We start from the raw sequence: 18,708 nt of genomic DNA on the forward strand, positions 1-18,708 counted from the left end.
CATAACTCCACCAACAACACATAAGTGTTCCAATTTTTCCACAACTTCTCCAATATTTATTATTTTCCTTTTTTTGTCATATTAGCCAATATGATGGGTGTGATACCTCAGAGTTGTTTTAATTTGCATTTCTCTAATCAATAGTGATTTAGAGCATTTTTAAAAATGGCAATAGATAGCTTTGATTTCTTCATCTGAAAACTGCCTGTTCACCTCCTTTGACCATTTCTCAATTGGAGAATGACTTTCATTCTTATAAATTCGATTTAATTCCCCATATATTTTAGAAGTGAGGCCTTGGGCAGCTAGGTGGTGCAGCAGATAAAGCACTGGCCCTGGATTCAGAAGGACCTGAGTTCAAATCCAACCTCAGACGCTTGACAGTACTAGCTGTGTGACCTTGGGAAAGTCACTTAACCCTCATTGCCCGCTCCCCCCTCCAAAAAAAATAAAAAAAAAATAGAAATGAGGACTTTATCAGAAACACTGGCTATAACAATTGTTTCCCAGCTTTCTGCTTCCCTTCTAATTTTTGCTGCATTGCTTCTGATTGTACAATATCTTTTAAATTTAATGTAATAAAAATAATCCTTTTTGTATTTCATGGTATTCTCTATGTTTTGTTTGGTAATAAATTCTTCTCCTCTCCATAGATCTGAGAGGTAAAATATTTCTTCCTCTCCTAATTTACCTATGGTATCACCCTTTCTGTCTAAATCATGTGATGTGTGTGAGGGGGTGGGTTTAGTTGATCAAATTGATTGTGAGGTGTCCCAAAGAATTACAAGACTCAGTGACTCAGTTTTCCAAGTTTTATTGCAATACCATGACCACAGGGAGAGCACCCAAATGAGAAAGGTGTCTTTAATAGGGGGAAGAAGAATAATTATACTTATAGTGAGAAAAAGTGGGTTATCTCCTCAATATCTTAATCTCCTCCTTGTGGGAAGTTCATGGGAGGTCTTTTCCTAATTTGGACTTCCTGGGGTCCTAAGACAACCTCAAAGGCAGGTAGTGTGATTTTGGGGTTTACACGTCATAAGGTGAACCTAAGGACACATTTGGTCCTTTCAGCACATGTTCCTAAAGACATGTTTAAACTTGTCAGACCTAGAGGGTCTCTGCGTTTACATCTCTTTACTTAAGGTCTGGTTTCTAGGTGTCCTGTCATCTAGGAATATTAATATCTATTCTTTGTTTGTGTGTGTGTGTGTGAGAGAGAGAGAGAATTGGTGTTAAGTGACTTGCCCAGGGTCACACAGCTAGTAATTGTTAAGTGTCTGAGGCTGGATTTGAACTCGGGTCCTCCTGAATCCAGGACTGGTGCTCTATCCACTGCACCACCTAGCTGCCCCAATTAATATCTATTAATGGTTAATGGTCCCTAGTTACAGTTTCTGTTGATGGTGAGGGTTGATAGTGATGTAGGAGGTAAAAAAAAAGGGTTAATAGAAAAGCTTAAGCCCCAAGCTCTAATTCAGATATGAGCTCTAAGAGGGATTCAGACCCCAGTTAATGGATAACTTACAAGTCAGGATGCTAAGTTCTCTTTACCCACAGTAATCAGTACCCATAAGGGGAACAGAGGGAGCTAGGCCATGAAGGCCTAAGACTATAACAATGATACTTTGACAGGCTATAGAAACTCAAACTAGGAATAAATGATAAATGAAGATATTTTGAAACTACCCATGGGAAACAGAAAGAGACGTGCAGAAAAGGCCAAATTTGTCCCCAGATTCACCTGTAAATCCCCAAAACACACCTCCACTGAAAAAGGTGGCCACCTTGGGGGTTGGGTCAGGACCCCAGGAACTCCAAATTAGGATAAGCCCTCCCCCTGTACCTCCCTAAGGTGGAGATTATTATAATGAGACTGATAATCAATTTATCCACACTATAAATATAACTGTCTTTTCTTTCACTATTCGAGAGATACCTTTCTACTTTTCTGGTTCTTTTCCTGTGGTCACTCACAGTATTGCAACAAAACTTGGGAAACTGAGTCACTGAGTCTTGTAATTCTTTTGGGACAACTCATGATCAATTTGACCCTTAATTTTAGCCCACATCAATAGGGACAAACCTTCTTAGTGTAAGGGGCTAAAATTCTAGCTAATCTGTCTAAAATATCTAATGAGTGGTCACCAATAAATTATAAGCTTTAGCAAGAGTTAGACTTTTAAACATTTATTAAGGAGAATAAGAATTTGGTGAAGAGAAAGAGAAAGGCCTAGATTCATCTATCTATCAAAGGGAGAGCATATTTTAGCTCTACTCTCCACGACAGTCCAGACAAAAGAGAGCGAGCGAGCGAGTGAGAGAGAGAGAGAAAGAGGCCTTCTCCTCATGGTGGAGCTTTCCTACAGTAAGTCTCCAGCAGGTGGTGTCATTCCAATTGTTATAGTTCCCCTTTTGTTTCTTCAAGAAACATGGGGTGTTTCCTTGATGAAACAGTCAAAAATAACAGAATATAATACCCTATTCTAGCAAACAATGTGTAAATAATAATATAGAAAAGGGAGAGAGAAAAGTTTTGTCCAGAGGGGTGGTCCCTCATGAACTGACGCTTTGGCACTAGCCTGCAGAGAATACATATTACAAATGGTGTATATTATAACAGAAGGGAAAAAGAAAAACAACAAAATGAAACTGTCCATTCAAAGTCTTTGAAAGTCTTTTCTCAGATGGTTCTTGGGATGTCCTCTGGGTGTGGTCGTGGAATGGAAGTCTTTTCAGGGGTTGATGTGTAGATGCTGGTAATCAGACAGGAAAATTTCCTACAGAATTGAGCTTAACACAACTTTAAAATAGCTTTGTCAATAATCAAATCAAACAATGAGAGTTCTTAAAAACATGTCTAAGGGAATTTTATATTCCCTTGTGTGAGCACCTTGCTGGCTCTTCTAAGAAAAATAAAAATAAAAATAGAAAATCCACAAAAACAAAGCATTAACATGATTTTATCCCTCATTTGTCTGGTTAAACAGACTAAAATCAGAAGTAGGGTATTTAGGGAGTTGAAAAAGTCCATTTGAAAATTTAAAGGGAAAACAGCCGATACTTTAGAGTTTAAAGGATGTAAAGAATTAATTGTTATTTGAGGTTTTTATGCCTCAGAGCGCACTGGCCTGGGGCTCCACAAACCACACGGTGCTCCACCCACTGGTTGTAGCTGTTGCCATGGCGCTGGCACCTCATGTCATCACCACTCGCCGATGCCTACATGGGCCTGGCAAAATTATAATGATTAGAAGCCTAGTGAGGGCAGTCATGTGACTGTCAGAGAGGCCAGATAATTGGTTGGGGGCTGTGTGGGGTTTCGGGAAACGGGGAGAAGTTGCCATTCTAGCTGGAAGGAGCTCTGCTGTGTATTCTCAGCTGATTCCTGGGTGGTGGTATTTCTTCAGGTTGTATAATTTCCCTTTCCCCATTTTATTTCCTTTCCCTTGATCCTACTGATCCTGTTTGTGTGGTTTTTAAAAAGTTCATTCTTGTTAAAATAAATTCTGTTCTGTTTTGAGGGAGGCTGCTGGTCTCCTTCCTTGCCCCAGTATTGCGGCAAGCCACTTAGCTAACATTCCCCAATTAAAAATTGGTCCTGGGCAGCTAGTTGGCACAGTGGATAAAGCACTGGCCTTGGATTCAGGAGTACCTGAGTTCGAATCCAGCCTCAGACACTTGACACTTACTAGCTGTGTGACCCTAGGCAAGTCACTTAACCCTCATTGCCCCTTCAGAACAAAAAAAATGAAAAAAAAAATTGGTCCTCACATGTCTTAAATAGCAAATTCCAATAATAAGTGCTACAAGTGAATTTACCTCTCAAGCATCACATATCTTAGATAGCAAGCATTAACTATAATCTCTTATTAGTAACAGTAAGAGATGAGTATAGTCAAGCAAAATAAAGTCCTGCAATAGCCATGTCTATAAAATAAAATATTTCAATCTGCACTCTGAGTCCATTAGCTTTCTGTGTGAGGGTGGATAGCATGGTTCATCATCAGTCCCTTGGAACTGTGATTGGTCATTGTGTTGATCAGAATTTCTAAGTGTTTCAAAGTTGTTTATCTTCAAAATGTGGTTGTTATTGCATGATTGTTCTCTTGGTTCAGCTTACCTCACTTTGCCTCAGTTCAATGAGGCTTTCCAGGTTTTTCTGAGACCATCCCCTTCATCATTTCTTTTCTTTCTTTTTTTTTTTTTTTTGCAGGCAGTGGGGGTTAAGTGACTTGCCCAGGGTCACACAGCTAGTAAGTGTCAAGTGTCTGAGGCTGGATTTGAACTCCTGAATCCAGGGCCAGTGCTTTAACCACTGCGCCATCTAGCTGCCCCACCCCCCCTTCATCATTTCTTATAGCACAATAACATTCTATTGCTTTCATATCCCACTAGTGGTTCAGACATTTCTCAGTCGATGGGCTCCTGAAGGGAAGTAATTCGAAGAAATTCCTTGGTTATCCAATGTTGTCTAGCAAGGAGTGACCATAGGGAATGTCTTTCCCTGAGAGTGGTACAGGTTGGGAAGAGTAAAATAAACACTGGACAGGACAAAAGAGGTGTTCTGGAGGTTTGTCCACATTGATGACTAGTGAGATAACTTCAGGGAGACTAGCTCTGACATTGGGACCTTAGCTACAGTACTCTGTCCTTACCTTGCAGGCCCTGATTCTGCATCATCAAGAACTCTGAAAGAGGACACAAAGGGAGAGGCAGAGCTCCTTTTTAGCAAGGATGCAGGAACCAAGGGACACATGTAGAGCCATTTGTCAGAGGTCAAGTCTGACAGCTACTTCCTGTATCTGTTGAAGGGGAAGAGAATATTTAGGTTGGATGAGTGCTGGACTAGCACTGGGATCACAGAGGTCACATCATCTGACCTTTGGAGCTATTTACCTTTGGAGCAGTATGTGGTTCTAAGCAACCAGGTAAGTCTTGAAGCAGTGTCAGTCTTTGGCCTTGTGGATCTGAGCCCCCTTTGGTTTTCCCAGTGCTATGTGGTTCATAGTACCTAAGGGCTGACCCCTAGGGAGAGGTGCCTGAAGTCCATGTTGTTCATGTTTATTCCTGAGTGTTTCTTTCTGTTCCAAAGCTTTTTCTGTTCCAAAGCCCCAACCCCTACTGAATCCATGGGAGCATGTTAATGATGAGGATCTCAGACTGAGCTGTTTAACCAGTCTTGAGCCTCTGAGCCTAGCTCCTTATCCTTAGAGAAATGGTGACCAGCCATATGTGCTGTGAAGTGACACATACCTGGCCTCTGTCTCTATCTCCATGTTCCTCGTTCTTTTGCTAAGTGTACATGTCAGTTCTTCCTCTCTAAAATACACCTCTAAGCCCACATTAAATGCCTTTTAATAGTTAATTATTATATCTACACTTCAAATGGTCTTCTTGAGTCTTCTTTTATACCAAGTGCTATGAGCCTGTGACACACAGGTGACCATGGTATAGATCCCTTCTTCCTCACTTCCTCAACCACCTCTGAAAAGCTGAGAAAATACTCCATTTGACTAAGTGGTAAGAGATCAGATGTGCTTCACAGCCTTCATTACAGCTCTTCATTGCTACTCTATGTGCTATCTGAGGAAAGGGAAAGGAAGGTAGGACCAGGGCCCTAGAATTCACTCTTTCCCTGCCTCTGTGTTTGTTTATCTTTACATCTCTCAGTTTCTATGACTCTTCTTTCTGCCTCTCCCTCCTGTCCCATGCAGTGAATACTCTCCTCTATTCAGTTACTCATGACTCACTCTTTTTTGTAAGTTCCACACATTCAGTTCTCTCATTCCTTGCCAGCTCTTGAATTCCCAGTTGCTGAACACAAAAGCGCCAGCTTCCTTAACCATATCCAGGTCAATTAACATATAAAACATGCTACAAGATGAGTATGTTCAGTTCTGAGGGTACTTACTTGGGCTGATAGTTGTGAAATTCAAGGAAAATGCAGTCAGCTGTGTTCCCCCACAGCACTGGGCTCTAGATAGTTATATCTTCAGCTTCAGCATCTGACCATAATGGACTCATTGGGTAACTGACTACCCCTTCAGATAGTGGACAGCTTCCTAGCACTGAATGGATGAATGGGTGAGTTTGTTGGCATTGAGATGATAGCAGTATTCATTCTAGTTTGCTTATTCATCAGTCACTTGTACACACAAGTAGAGTAATACAGCCATATATATGGTGACACTATCATTTATACTTTAACACACAAAGATACTTAGTGGCACACGCAAATTTACACATTGTAATAATCACATAGTGAGTGATAAAATACAGTGACACATATATAGAACTGATTTTCTTTTAGTTTATTGGAATAAGGAAGGTGAACAGTAAAGGCAGGATCTTTTGAGTTCCATAGTTTGATCTCTAGTGTGTAGGGGTGGGATAGGGATGGGATGAGCAGTCAGCTATAACGGAGGGGTTGGCAATTCACTGCTTCCGGTGGTTCAGCTTCCATTATGGTACATTAAGTATGAACTGCATACTTTATGCATTGTGGATTGTCAAGGATTATAGACTGAGAAAGAGAAGAAGACATCCATGGTCAGGGGTCAGGGAATAATAACCCATTAGAGTTCTGGGGTACTTATCTGTGGGAACATCTCTGGCTATGGTTGCCACCTCTCCTACCCCTAGATCAATTGGTGGCAATGGGCCTCATTGCCTGAATGAGACTTCAGTCATTTATGGTAGGATAGGCAATTGATCACATACATGCACACACATTTATATGTATATGCATGCACATTTATAGGTATATGTACATATGCACACATATGTATATATAATGCATACCCACCTATATATACATATACATATACATGGATATATGTGCATGTATGTGATCAACTGCCCATAAATTGCCACACACCCACACACACACCCACACCCCCCCCCCCCACACACACACACACTCACAACTGGGAACTAATGATTTTGATCTGAGGATCAGAGGATAAGATGGTCATGGAGTCACTGCTTGGGCTCAGGGGGAATTTCTTTGTTAGAGTGTCTATGGCTATAGATCTCATTCTTCACATTCTGAAATCCTCTCTTGCCATTTTCTTAAGGAGGACACATGTTCTCCTAGAAAAGAGAAAGGGGGTTGAGGTTGTTGGGATGATCCCACTTCTCTAGTTATGTTTTTCATTCTTTCTAACCAGTTCTGGAGCCAGAGTGTGAGAATACAAGAGAGAGAGTGCAGTGAGGGAGCCTGTGAAAGTGTGTATATGTGTGTGTGTGTGTGTGTGAGTGAGTGTGTGTGTGTACTTGAGAGTATAAGTGTGTTTGGGTGTGTTGATTTCTTTAGCTACAAAAGTATCTGTGTTCAAGAATTGGAGAGGGTGTGAGTGCACCTGTGCATCAAAGGGGTTTGCATTATTCTATGGAGGGAAAAGTGCAGAAATTGGGTCTGGGGAGATACTGCCACACAATCGTGCATTCACATATGGCAACTACTGTATCTCAAGGATCAAGTGTGCTGACTTCTTTATCCATATGAGATTCAAATAACATTTTGTGGAGCTCAAGAAACCTCTATGTAGTTATCCCATCAGTTTTGTACTTTTTGAGGATGAAATTCAGTGGCAGGTCTGGCTGCAAGTTGAGAGCTCTAAAAATGTTAAAGGCAGGCAGGCTTCAGCAGTGAAGAGCAGACAGACATAGACATTAGACATGGGAAAGGATATTATCATTTTCCTTGTCAAGATTAGGAGGGCGTGGTAGTGGATGGGGAGAGGTGTGGGCAATTGTGTGGGTGGGGGGTGGGTTGAAAACAGGGAGAGGTAGGATCATCGGGAGACATGATAATGGGGTATTTAGACAGTGGTGGGGAACATGGTAAGTTGGGAGATTGGGGCAGTCAGGGGTGGGGGATGAGGTCACTGGGAGTTGGGAATCTTTTGAGGATGGAAGTATTGAAGGAACATTGTGAAAGTAGTGACTTTGGAGGGAGCACCCCCTACCCTTGATACTACTGAGTCTTACCAAGCAGGTTGTTCAGGGTCAGAGCCAGAAGAATGTGTGAAAAGAGAGTGAGCAAGTTCATATTGGATTCAGAGGATCTGAAATTTCAAGGTTGGAGCTTCCCAAGTATTGCAGCCTGAGCCTCTGTGGGTACAAATCCCCAGGGCCTCATGGGGTTATAATTTGTTCTCTTGGACACTGTCCATGTCTTTCCCAGGAGCTCCTGTAGCTCCATCTTCAGGGGTGGGTGATGTGATGTTTAAAAATCTAATGTGTGTCCTTACCTGCCTCCCTAGTTTGGGGGGTGGGGAACTAGCTAAGATTTACTGATAAATTCAGCAACAGTTTAGGCTTTTAAGCATTTATTAAAGTATATTAGGGGTTAGCAAAGAGAGAGAGGGAAAGCCACCTTCACCTAGCTATCCAAGAGAGAACACGTGAAGTTCTGAAAGGTAGGAAACCTGTCTACTCTCCTTCTGCCACCATGAGCTTGTTCCCGAACCAAAGAGACTGATCCTCAGTTTCCTCCAGCGGAAGCTCTCTGCCAGACTGGAAGAAGGGCAGTCCCCACACACAGCTCCAAACTAATTGGCTGGTAGCATTCAAGTCCATTAATTGACATGACTTAAAGGTGGTCTATGAATAGAGATAACTTCCAGAAGCCTGGCAGTTTCCAGACACCAGGATTACCTTTAGAAAATGTCATATCAGGGCAGCTAGGTGGCGCAGTGGATAAAAGCACTGGCCCTGGATTCAGGAGTACCTGAGTTCAAATCTGCCCTCAGATACTTGACACTTACTAGCTGTGTGACCCTGGGCAAGTCACTTAACTCCCATTGCCCCGCAAAAAAAAAAAAAAGAAAGAAAATGTCATCTCACAATGTCTTTCTTGGCAGGTGGCGCCCTGGTTCTCACAGTGATAGTCTCTATGTGATGGGAATTTTATGACTGTGAGAACCAGGATTTGTGACATGTTGTTTATGTAACACTGGCACCAAGTACCTTATGTAAATTCATCTGCCTGGTAAGGGTGAGTTGTGTGTTTCTGTTAGTGTATGACAGGAAGGTGTGACAGACATGTTTTATGTCAAATAGGTCATACAATGTGTTTTGTGACTGAATAGCTCTGTGGGTACTGTTAAGAAGTGATAGGACAACTTTCCTAAGGGAACCTGGTGGAAATTGAGGTTAGTGTCATGCCGTAAGTTTCACTGACCCACTTGTGGGAAGGGAATACTTGCATCATAATTCTTCCCTATTCCCTCATTTTTATTTTGTGTATATCTTTGCTTTTTAAATGTGTTTTTTTGTAAGCAAGAGATTATAGGGTTTTGTTTTCTTATCAAATCTATCTTTTTTGTTTGGTTTTGTTTTATTGGATTGTTTAATTCATTCACATTTAAATTTTGAGCTAGGTTTATATTTTTCTCCTTTTATCTCTAATACAGTTGTTTTAAATCTGTCTCCCTTAATATTTGCAGTCCAATGCCAAGCTGAGGAGGCTTGTTATATGTTGTGCAATTGTCATGTATTGCTTAATAAATTGATATAATCAGAATCAGATGTTATTTCAGATTTCAGCAGCCACATGGATTAGGTTGTAAACTTTTGGAGATCAGGGGCTTTCTTTTTCCTCTTTTTGTATCTCAGGCCTTTTTATTTTATTTTATTTTACTTGGTTATTTATTTTAATCCCCCCCCCCAGTTCTAAGTATTAGTATACTTATTTTTTCCATATCCTTATCCAGTATTTGTCATTTTCCTTTTCTGTCATGTTAGCCAATCTGATAGGTGTGAGGTGGTAACTCAGAATTGTTTTAATTTGCATTTCTCTAATCAATAATGATTTAGAGTATTTTAAAATAGTATTGTTGATAGCTTTGATTTCTTTTTCTGAAAACTCTGTACATAACTATCAAACATTTATCAGTAGGAGAATGGCTCTTATTTGTATAAATTTGGCTGAGTTCCCTTTATATTTGAGAAATGAGTCCTTTATCAGATTAACTTTCTGTAAAATTTTTCACCAATTTCCCATTTTCCTTTTAATTTTGGGTGCATTGGTTTTGTTTATGAAAAAACATTTAATTTCGGGCAGCTAGGTGGCACAGTGGATAGAGCACCGGCCCTGGATTCAGGAGGACCTGAGTTCAAATCCAGCCTCAGATGCTTAACACTTACTAGCTGTGTGACCCTGGGCAAGTCACTTAACCCCAATTGCCTCACTAAAAAAAAAAAAAACAACAACCCAAAAAACCCCCATTTAATTTCTGTGATCAAAATGATTCATTTTATGGTTCTTTCTATCTCCTCTTTGGTCATAAATTCTTCCTCTATTCATAGATCTTACAGGTAAAATTTTTCCATGTTCCCTCAATTTGTTTATTTTATTACCCTTTGATATATAAAGTGTGAGATATTGGTCCACGTCTTGTTTCTGCCAAACTGCTTTCCAGTTTTCCCAGCAAGTAGTGGGTTCTTGTCCCCAAAGCTTGCCTCTTTGGTTTTGTCAAACACTAGATTACTATAGTCATTTACTATTGTATATTCCATACCCAATTTATTCCACTGATCCACCACTGAATATAAACTTTCAAAGCTGTCTTTCTTTTCTGCATGTTTTTCCACCGTTGATTTTCTTTCTGTGCTTTAAAAATGCCTTAGTGATGTTGTTTTCCTCATCTTTTTTTTTTTTTTAATTTTGCAACCCCATTGCTACCTTTTCTTTCATATACCAAAAGATGTTTAGGGTCTTCCCAATGGATACATATTCTTTTAGTTTCTAGTTCTTTGCTGTAACAAAAATTGCTGCTATAAATATTTTAGTACATATGGAGCCTTTTCCTCCAACAATTTACATTCTTTTCTTTTATTATCATCTCTGCCAATCTGATGGGTGTTTTAACTTGTTTGAAAGTTTTAAAATTTTGTATGTCTCTTAATTGTTTGTGAGTTTTTAATATTTTTCATATGGTTTTTGATAGTTTAGATTTCTTCCTTTGAGAATTGCCTGCTCATATTTTTGAATATTTATTCCTTGGAGAATGTATTTTATACTTAAATATTTGAATTAATTCCATTTATACCTTGACTATCAGAATTTTATGTGATAAACTTGATAGGAAGATTTTTTTCTTTATTTTTCTGTGACATGAGCATAATAATAGCACCTATCTCCCCATACTGCTGTGAGGATAAAATGACATAACTTAAGAGAGAGCAGAGAGACAGAGAGACAGAGAGAGTTCTTATTTCTGGGATATCTTTCATTAGCAGAATGGAGAGACTGCTGAGGTCTTTATAGCAGTAAAAATGAAGAGAAAAATATGAGAGGTATTTTGGAAGTGGATTTGATAAAACTGAGCTACTACTTAGAAATGTAGGGTATGAGATAAGGGAAGAGGGTTGAATCTGGGGTATTGAGATGTTAGTGTCAGTATCAACAGAAACAGAAAAGTTTGGAGAGAAGGAAAGTTTAGGGGGAAAGGTGATGAGTTTCCTTTTCAACAGTTTGAGCTGAGGATGCAGACTAGATCATTAGGTTCAGGATGTCTATGAGGCAGTTGTGGATGTGGGACTAGAATTCAAAGAAGTGATTAGAGTTGAAGAAGTAATTGAAGAAGATGTGATAATTCAGTCTATGGGATCAGATGAGACCTTTCCCAAGGGAAAGCATCTAGAGACTGAAGACAAGAGGGCCAAGGATTTTGTGTGAAACCCACACCAGGATTAAGGAGATGGATAATTGAGAGTACCCAGGTCAGCCATCTCTTCATTTCTTACTGGGCTCCACCCTCTGCAATCCCCTCTATCTTGCAAGATCAAATCAGTCCTGGAACTCACACTTCATCAGTCCCCTCTGTCCCAGAGGCTCCAGCCTCTGATTAGAGGGTGGAGGGCTCATCTCAGAATCTTCCTTTAAGGGTGGCACCCAGGCAAGCCATCTCTTCATTTCCCACCCAGTTATATTTCCCTGGACTTTTCCATTATTCCCCTGTGCCCCAGTACCTTCTCTCTTCCCTCTTTCCCTTTCTGCTTCCTTTTGTGCTTTCCTTCCCCATTAGAATGTGTGTTCCTTAATGGCAGGGCTTGTCCTTTGCTTTTCTTTATATCTCCAGCACTTAACACAGTGTCTGGTCCATAGTAGGCCCTGAATAACTATTTATTGATGGACTGAGTGAATAAACAAAGGAAATTGGGAAGGGGAGTGTCCAGGGGTTTGCCTGTACTTTTCACACTCTAGCATCATCTCATAGATTTAGAGTTGCAATGGACCTCATAAATTCAACCTTCTCATTTCACAGATGAGAAAATAGATCCAAAGAGATCAAGTGCCTCATCTGAAGTCAATAGGGAGTAGGGGAAAGAGCTAGGATTTGAACTCAAGTCTTCCAGCTCATATCCAGCACTCTTTCCTCTGTAGGATTCTACTGAATATTCTACTTATCTGTGCACAAGTATTGTCTCCCTTGCTAGATAACAAGCCTCTTAAAGATCATATGAGAGCCAAAAAAAAAAAATCATATGAGGTGTTTTTTTTTTGCTCTGTGACTTTAAGGCCTAGTTTAGGTTTTTAATAAATAATCATTAAAGCAAATATGTAAATTTGGGACACATGGTCATTTTGCCCTGTGGGTGAGAAGAATGGGTATTAGGAGTGGAGCAAGTTTTCCACCCATAGGTCAGCTTCTGCACATGACCCTCTGGGTGGGGACTTTGTCTCTCTGAATCTCAGCCAGAATTTGACTGGATCATTGACTTTCACTCTTGGAATTTTGCCTCTGGTCTCCATTGAGGATGGCCATACTTAATAGGGGGTTGGGTTCCTTGGTGAGTATCAAAGAATTCCAAAGGCAATGACTGAGCCTCTCTGAGGATCCTCTCCCTTCAGGAAGGATTTTCTATTAGTGTTTGTTCCCCCAACCCTTTGGAAGAAAACAGAGACACTGAGTATTGAATTGCATGGAATTTAATGTATCATTAGATCCTGGTCCCTGGGGATGAGATGATTGGTGAGGAGGCTGAAGGGTATCTAGAGGGTCAAGTAGTAGAATCATGATGGGCTGGTCAGAAGCCCAGGCTGGGATCAGTGAATGAGGGTCAGCAAGTCTGGATGCTGGTCAGCAAGCATGGTGGGATGGGCATGGTCCTTCCTGGTCTTGCATGGTAGTCCATCAGCCTGACTCATAGAGTTTTCTGACATACATCTTGGGAGAGGTGTTCCTGTAGGAAGAGGAGCCTATGCCATTATTTCTAGATGTAGCATTTATAAGGTACTTTAAGGTTTCCAAAACTGTTCACAAGTATTATCTCATTTTATCCTCAAAACAACTTTGGAAGGGAGGTGCTCTTATTATGCCCTTATTATAGATAAGGAACCTGAGGCAAACAGAAGCTCAGTGACTTGCCCTGGATCCCATGGCTAAGAAGTATCTGAGACTGAATTTGAACTCAGGCCTTCCAGACTCCAGGCCCAGTGCTCTATCCACTGCACCACCTACATATACAAGACTGAAGCTGAGGCTTGCCCAGGATTTTTGAATCTGGGCCTACAAGTGTTCCCTTGATCATAGCTCAGTCAGGATTTGGGTCCTTTCCTGAGAGTCTTTTCTCAGTCCTCATTCTCTTTAACTTCTCTGCAGCCTCTGATACAGTCAATCACCCTTTCCTCCTTTATCTTCACTTCTTTCTAGGTTTTCAGACAAGACTATTTCTACCTCTCTCCTGCCTCTCACCCTCCCTATCTAATCCCTCCCTTCCTCTCAGTCTCCTGTGCTGAATCTCCATGCAGATTTTGTCTGTGAACTCTGGATGTTTCACAGGTTTCTTTCCTGGCCCCTCTTCTCTTCTCCCTCTATACTAATTCATTTAGTGATCTCATGAGCTCTCACAAGTTTATGTAGCATCTCTCTGCTGATAATTCCCAAATCTACTTATCCAGCTCTAACCTCTCTCTTGACCTTTAGTCCTGTATCTCCAACTGCCTTTCAGACATCTCAAATGGCATGTCCAGTATATATCATAAATTCAACATATCCAAAACTTACTTCATTGTCTTTCCCCCAAACCATCATCCCTAAGAAATTCCCTGATGTTGTCAAGGGCACCACCAACCTCCCAATGCCCCAGGCTCACCATGTAGCTGTCATCCCCACCTCCTCACTCTCTCCTGGCTTGTCTGTGTGCCCCAAGTCTCTCCTCACTCCAGCCCATCTTCCACTTAGATGTCAAAGTGATCTTTCTAAATATCAGGTCTCAGCAGGTCATTCTCCTATTCAATAACCTGTGGTGGCTTCCTGTCGCCTCCAGAACCAAGGAATATCCTTTGGTGTTCAAAGCCCTTCAGTACCTAGCTCCCCTCTACCTTTCAAGTTCTTTTACAGATAGCATATATGCTTCAGTTCACTACCCCTGGCGTCCTTGCATTCTGTGAACAAAACTCTACATCTCTTGGCTCTGGGTCTTCTTTCTGCCTGTCCTCCATGCCTGGGATGGACTCCCTCCCTCCTTGATCCCATCTACTGGCTTCCCTGACTTCCTTCATGTTCCAGTTCAAATCTCACCTCTAACAGGAAACCTTTCTCCATCCTTCTTAATTCCATTGCCTTCCTTCTGTGAACTAGTTCCTTTTTGTTTTGTATATAGCTTGTTTTTTTTTTTTTTTTACATTTGTTTATTTGTGTTCTCTCCTATTAGACTGTTAGCTCCTCCAGGGAAGTTAATTGCCTTTTGTCTTTCCAGCACTTAGCAAAAATGCCTGGCGCATAGAAGGTGCTTAATTAATGCTCATTCACTGACAGAGGGGACTTTGTTGGTTTAAAAGAAATTTCTGTTTGAGCCTAAATTCTATGTTTTCAGGAAAAAAAAACAACCTTCCTTGGGCTTCTCTGTGTAAATAGACTTAAGGGCATGATTACCCAATGAGGGGGCTATGGGGCAGAGCATGGAGGGGAGGAGAGGGCAGGAACTCTGCCCCATTCTTGTGGAGGTGTCCAGAGAGGGGAGATGTCAGTGGTGAGAAACAGCTGGGGGAGGGAGTGATGACTAAGAAGAAAAGGCAGCTTGTAGCAGGGAAAGGGAGGTTCAGGTAGGGAGTAAGCACAGGTCAGGAGGGGTGTAGGGCAGAACCCATGGGGAGAGATAATCTTACCACGAAATCATAAGCCTTCTTTTGCTTTTCAGGATTCATGGATGTTTCTACACAGTCTTTGAGTTTCTCTGCAGTGTTTATAATTCTAGGTGTATCGACGTGACTCTTCACTGAATTCATGTAGTCTTCTTTACTCCCAGTTAAAAACAATTCCATAACATTTAATAGTTCTGGGCAGAGAGGCTTGGAATCTGAAACAGAGATGAAAGGTCTTCATTTTCAGTCATTAGAAAAGCACAGGAAAGAGGCCAGAGGTTACAGACTGGGAGGTGAGTGTGGTCACAGCCAGGAGAAGAGAGTGGTCAGACATTGGAGATTCTGAAATATCTGACACAGAGGAGAATGCAACTGTCCTCCTTATTACAGTGCTTTCCCTGGGTTTTCCCATCTGTCCAGACTGCTGGTCGGTGTGGGGCTGGATGCCACTCTCCACCCACTTTCACTGTTTTGCCTCCTTGGTCGGCAGTAGCCACATATCTGGACCTCAACGCTCTGTGTTATGTTCCTCCCTCTCTACTTCCTACCCCAAAGTATCCATTCTTGGGAATGAATTCTGCATCTCAAGGAAGAAAGCAGCTAAAATAGTTGTGGCTCTTGCCAAATTTTACCAAGTCCTTGATATCCAATAACTTACCTGATTTTCCCAACAGCCTTATGATGTGAGCAGAACAGGGATTTCATGGTCCAGGACCTGTGATTTTTCCAGGGAATAAAAATCCCACTATTCTTGCAACAATTCAGTTTAACCATTCAATTTAGAGTTTGAGAAAATTGCCTGAGGGATCATTGAATGATGATCATGGTCATAAAACTCCTATATATGTTACAGGACTTGATCCTAGGTCTTTCTGACATCAGCCTGGTTCCCAATTTATTCCACTGTTCTGCTTATCTAGGGTCCTTTCAGAGATGAGGAAACTGAGTGTCAGAGAGGTAAAACGGAGTTAAAGGCATCAAAGCTAGTTATTGGTGAGACCAATACTCAGGCCATCTGAGTCCAAATTCATCACTTTTTCTCCTAAACTACACTATGTAGTGGTGGGATCTAGTTGTGGTTGAGAGCGAATGATCTTACCAATTGGGGGACAGATGGACAGACTTACCTGTGGTGGGGAGTAGGGCTAAGCAGATGAGTCCTAATGCTGTCAAAGTTACCATGCTGAGTGTTCGTCTTTGGTTCTCAGTTGCCATGGTCTTTCCTTTGACAATGAAAAACGACTTCATGTATGATTCCTTGGAGTAAACTGCCTTGTTATACTGGGGCTTGGCTCCTCCCTGGGAAGAGGAGGGGGAATGTGGGGAGGGGAGACCACATGATAGGCAGGTGTCTACAAGTGAACCTTTGACTAGTCCCTTCCTTTTCCCAGTGTTGTATAACTGTTATACAACTAAGAATGTTGTTTAACTCAGTGTTATACAACTAAGAATATTGTATACTCTTAGCAGAGTTAGATTTCAACATCCTCCAGAATAGTTTCTTTTTCTGACTGGGTTCAGTGCCTACTGCTCACCTGTGTCTACCTCTGTCTAGAACAGGGGTTCTTAACTTTTTTTGTATCATGCACTACTTTGACATTCTGCTAAAGCCTATTTTGCTCTTTCTCAGAATAAATAAGAGAACTCCTAATCGAAGGAATTGCTACATTTTAGTTAGAGATGAGTGAAAAGAATGATGAATTTTTTCCCCATACAAGGTCAGAGATCTCCTGGAATTCCCATGATAAGAATGCCTGTTCTGGAATCATAGAATCTTGATTTAGAAGGGACCTTAGCAATCATATAGAGCAATCTGTACTTGAGTGTCCCCTTGGCAGCCTGGTGGATGGTGGGTAGGCCTGGACCTTGATTCAAAAAGACCTGAGATCTATAGAATGGGAATGAAAAGAGTACCTACCTACCAGGGTTGTTGTGAGGATAAAATGAGAGAATATTCATATAACACCTTGCAAAACTGAAAGGGCTATTTAAATGCTAGATATTATATTTAGTATTAGTCCCTTCTGCAAATCTTCTGCTTGATGAAGTTGTGGTATATTAGTCACTACTTGCTGAGACAGCTCATTCCTCTCTTGCTTGGTTCAAATTTTTAGAAGTTTGTTATTATGTTGAGATGAAATATGTGTCCTTTCAACTTCCACCTCTTGATTCAAGGTCTCCTTGGTTTTTGGTGTCATTCAGTCATTTTAGCCATGTCAGACTCTTCTTGACTCCATTTGGGGTTTTCTTTTTTTTTTTTTGGCCAGGCAATGGGGGTTAAGTGACTTGCCCAGGGTCACACAGCTAGTAAGTGTCGCCACCTTGCCGCCCCTGGGGTTTTCTTGATAAAGATACTGGGGGGCTTTGTCATTTCCTTCTCCAGCTCATTTTACAGATGCATTTTTACAGATGAAGAAACTGAGGCAACCAGGGTTACATGATTTGTCCATGGTCACACAAATAGGTAGTAATTGCCTGAACCTGAGTTCAGGTCTTCCTGATTGTAGGCTTGGCACTGTATCCCCTGTGTGTAGGTCACAGTCTACCCTTTAGGGTCAAGAAAAACAAGTCTAACATCTTTCTCACAAATTAATTGTTCAAATATTTGAGGATAGTTATTATGTCCCTGTTAAGTTTCCTTGAGGCTAAATACCCTCAGATCCTTCAGCTTTTCTTCTTTTAATTTGTTTTCTAGTCCATTCATCTTTCTGGTAGCATTTTGTTGTGGGTCCAAAGTCCCCCAGAAGTTCTCTGGGGCACATTGAGGAATCTTCTCCTTGAGAAACTAAACCAGAGGACAAATACACCTAGAGAGATAGGTGGAACCAAATGGGACTGAGCTAGCTTCGGGACCTCTGACCTTCATTCTGATCTCCCTTACCCCTGGGGGGGGGGGTGTGTGTGCGGGTAACTTTGGGTGTGTCTGTGGCCTTTGTGTCCTGAAGAGAGAGATGGCTTGAGAGATCCCTAGCCACCCCTCACTCAATTCCTCCAGTCACTACCAGTGGGGGATGGTCCTTCACTCCTCACCCAATTCCTCTAGCCACCACCAGTGGGGGATGGTCCTCCCTCACTAAAGGAACTTTCCACAGTCAAATGGTCACCCCTTCCCCCATCAGTCCTATAAAAGTACCTGCCAATCTCCTGCTCGAGGAGATTGGTACCTCTGAGCCATGTGCTTTGTGCCTATCTCCCCATGAGAAGTCCAAGGATTTCTTTCATGGTTTTCCTTCCCCCCCTTTCCTTTCCCTTGCCCCTAAATAAACTACCATCTTATTCTAACTACTTTTGTGTGAAAGAGGGTGTAATTCTTTAAAGAGGAATTCCTAAGGACCCCAACTCATACCCCATTTCCCCCCATTACAATTTTGTGAGGGAACACTGTATGCCTTTCTGAAAACTGTTTCCCTGGAGGTGAACAAAGTACTCTACATATTGATTGTTGGGGTAAATGTGGAGGGACTATTGCCTGGTTCATTCCCTCCTTCTCTTTATTTCATTTTCTCTACATCTACTGTCTCCTTTCTTGCTCTCTATTGGCATGTCCATTTTCCATTCCACTATATAAAAAACCCTCAGCAAAACCAAAAAACTTCCCTGGACCTTAC

General features: G+C 41.4%; 1 protein-coding gene across 1 annotated transcript; it reads right to left on the reverse strand.

Moving 5' to 3' along the window:
• Nucleotides 1-12,978: 12,978 nt before the first annotated feature.
• On the reverse strand, nt 12,979-16,327 carry LOC122740200 (major allergen I polypeptide chain 1-like). The gene is made up of 3 exons (XM_043982095.1): nt 16,228-16,327; nt 15,125-15,315; nt 12,979-13,197 (listed from the first exon to the last, which is right to left on the reverse strand). Exons 1-3 carry the CDS (start codon nt 16,313-16,315, stop codon nt 13,159-13,161), a joined length of 318 nt encoding a protein of 105 aa, XP_043838030.1. The 5' UTR covers nt 16,316-16,327; the 3' UTR covers nt 12,979-13,158.
• Between the last annotated feature and the right edge of the window lie 2,381 nt (nt 16,328-18,708).

The sequence above is a fragment of the Dromiciops gliroides genome, chromosome 2 (genome assembly GCF_019393635.1).
Source record: "Dromiciops gliroides isolate mDroGli1 chromosome 2, mDroGli1.pri, whole genome shotgun sequence".
NCBI lineage: Eukaryota > Metazoa > Chordata > Mammalia > Microbiotheria > Microbiotheriidae > Dromiciops > Dromiciops gliroides.

What these genes read in the sequence shown, in the direction of transcription:
- LOC122740200 (XM_043982095.1), bottom strand. Translation starts at nt 16,315, where the DNA reads ATGGCAACTGAGAACCAAAGACGAACACTCAGCATGGTAACTTTGACA. An exon ending in AGCCCTACTCCCCACCACAG is followed by an intron (nt 15,316 to 16,227) that starts GTAAGTCTGTCC and finishes TCTCTGTTTCAG; the next exon opens with ATTCCAAGCCTCTCTGCCCA. An exon ending in AGAAGGCTTATGATTTCGTG is followed by an intron (nt 13,198 to 15,124) that starts GTAAGATTATCT and finishes CTCTTCCTACAG; the next exon opens with GAACACCTCTCCCAAGATGT.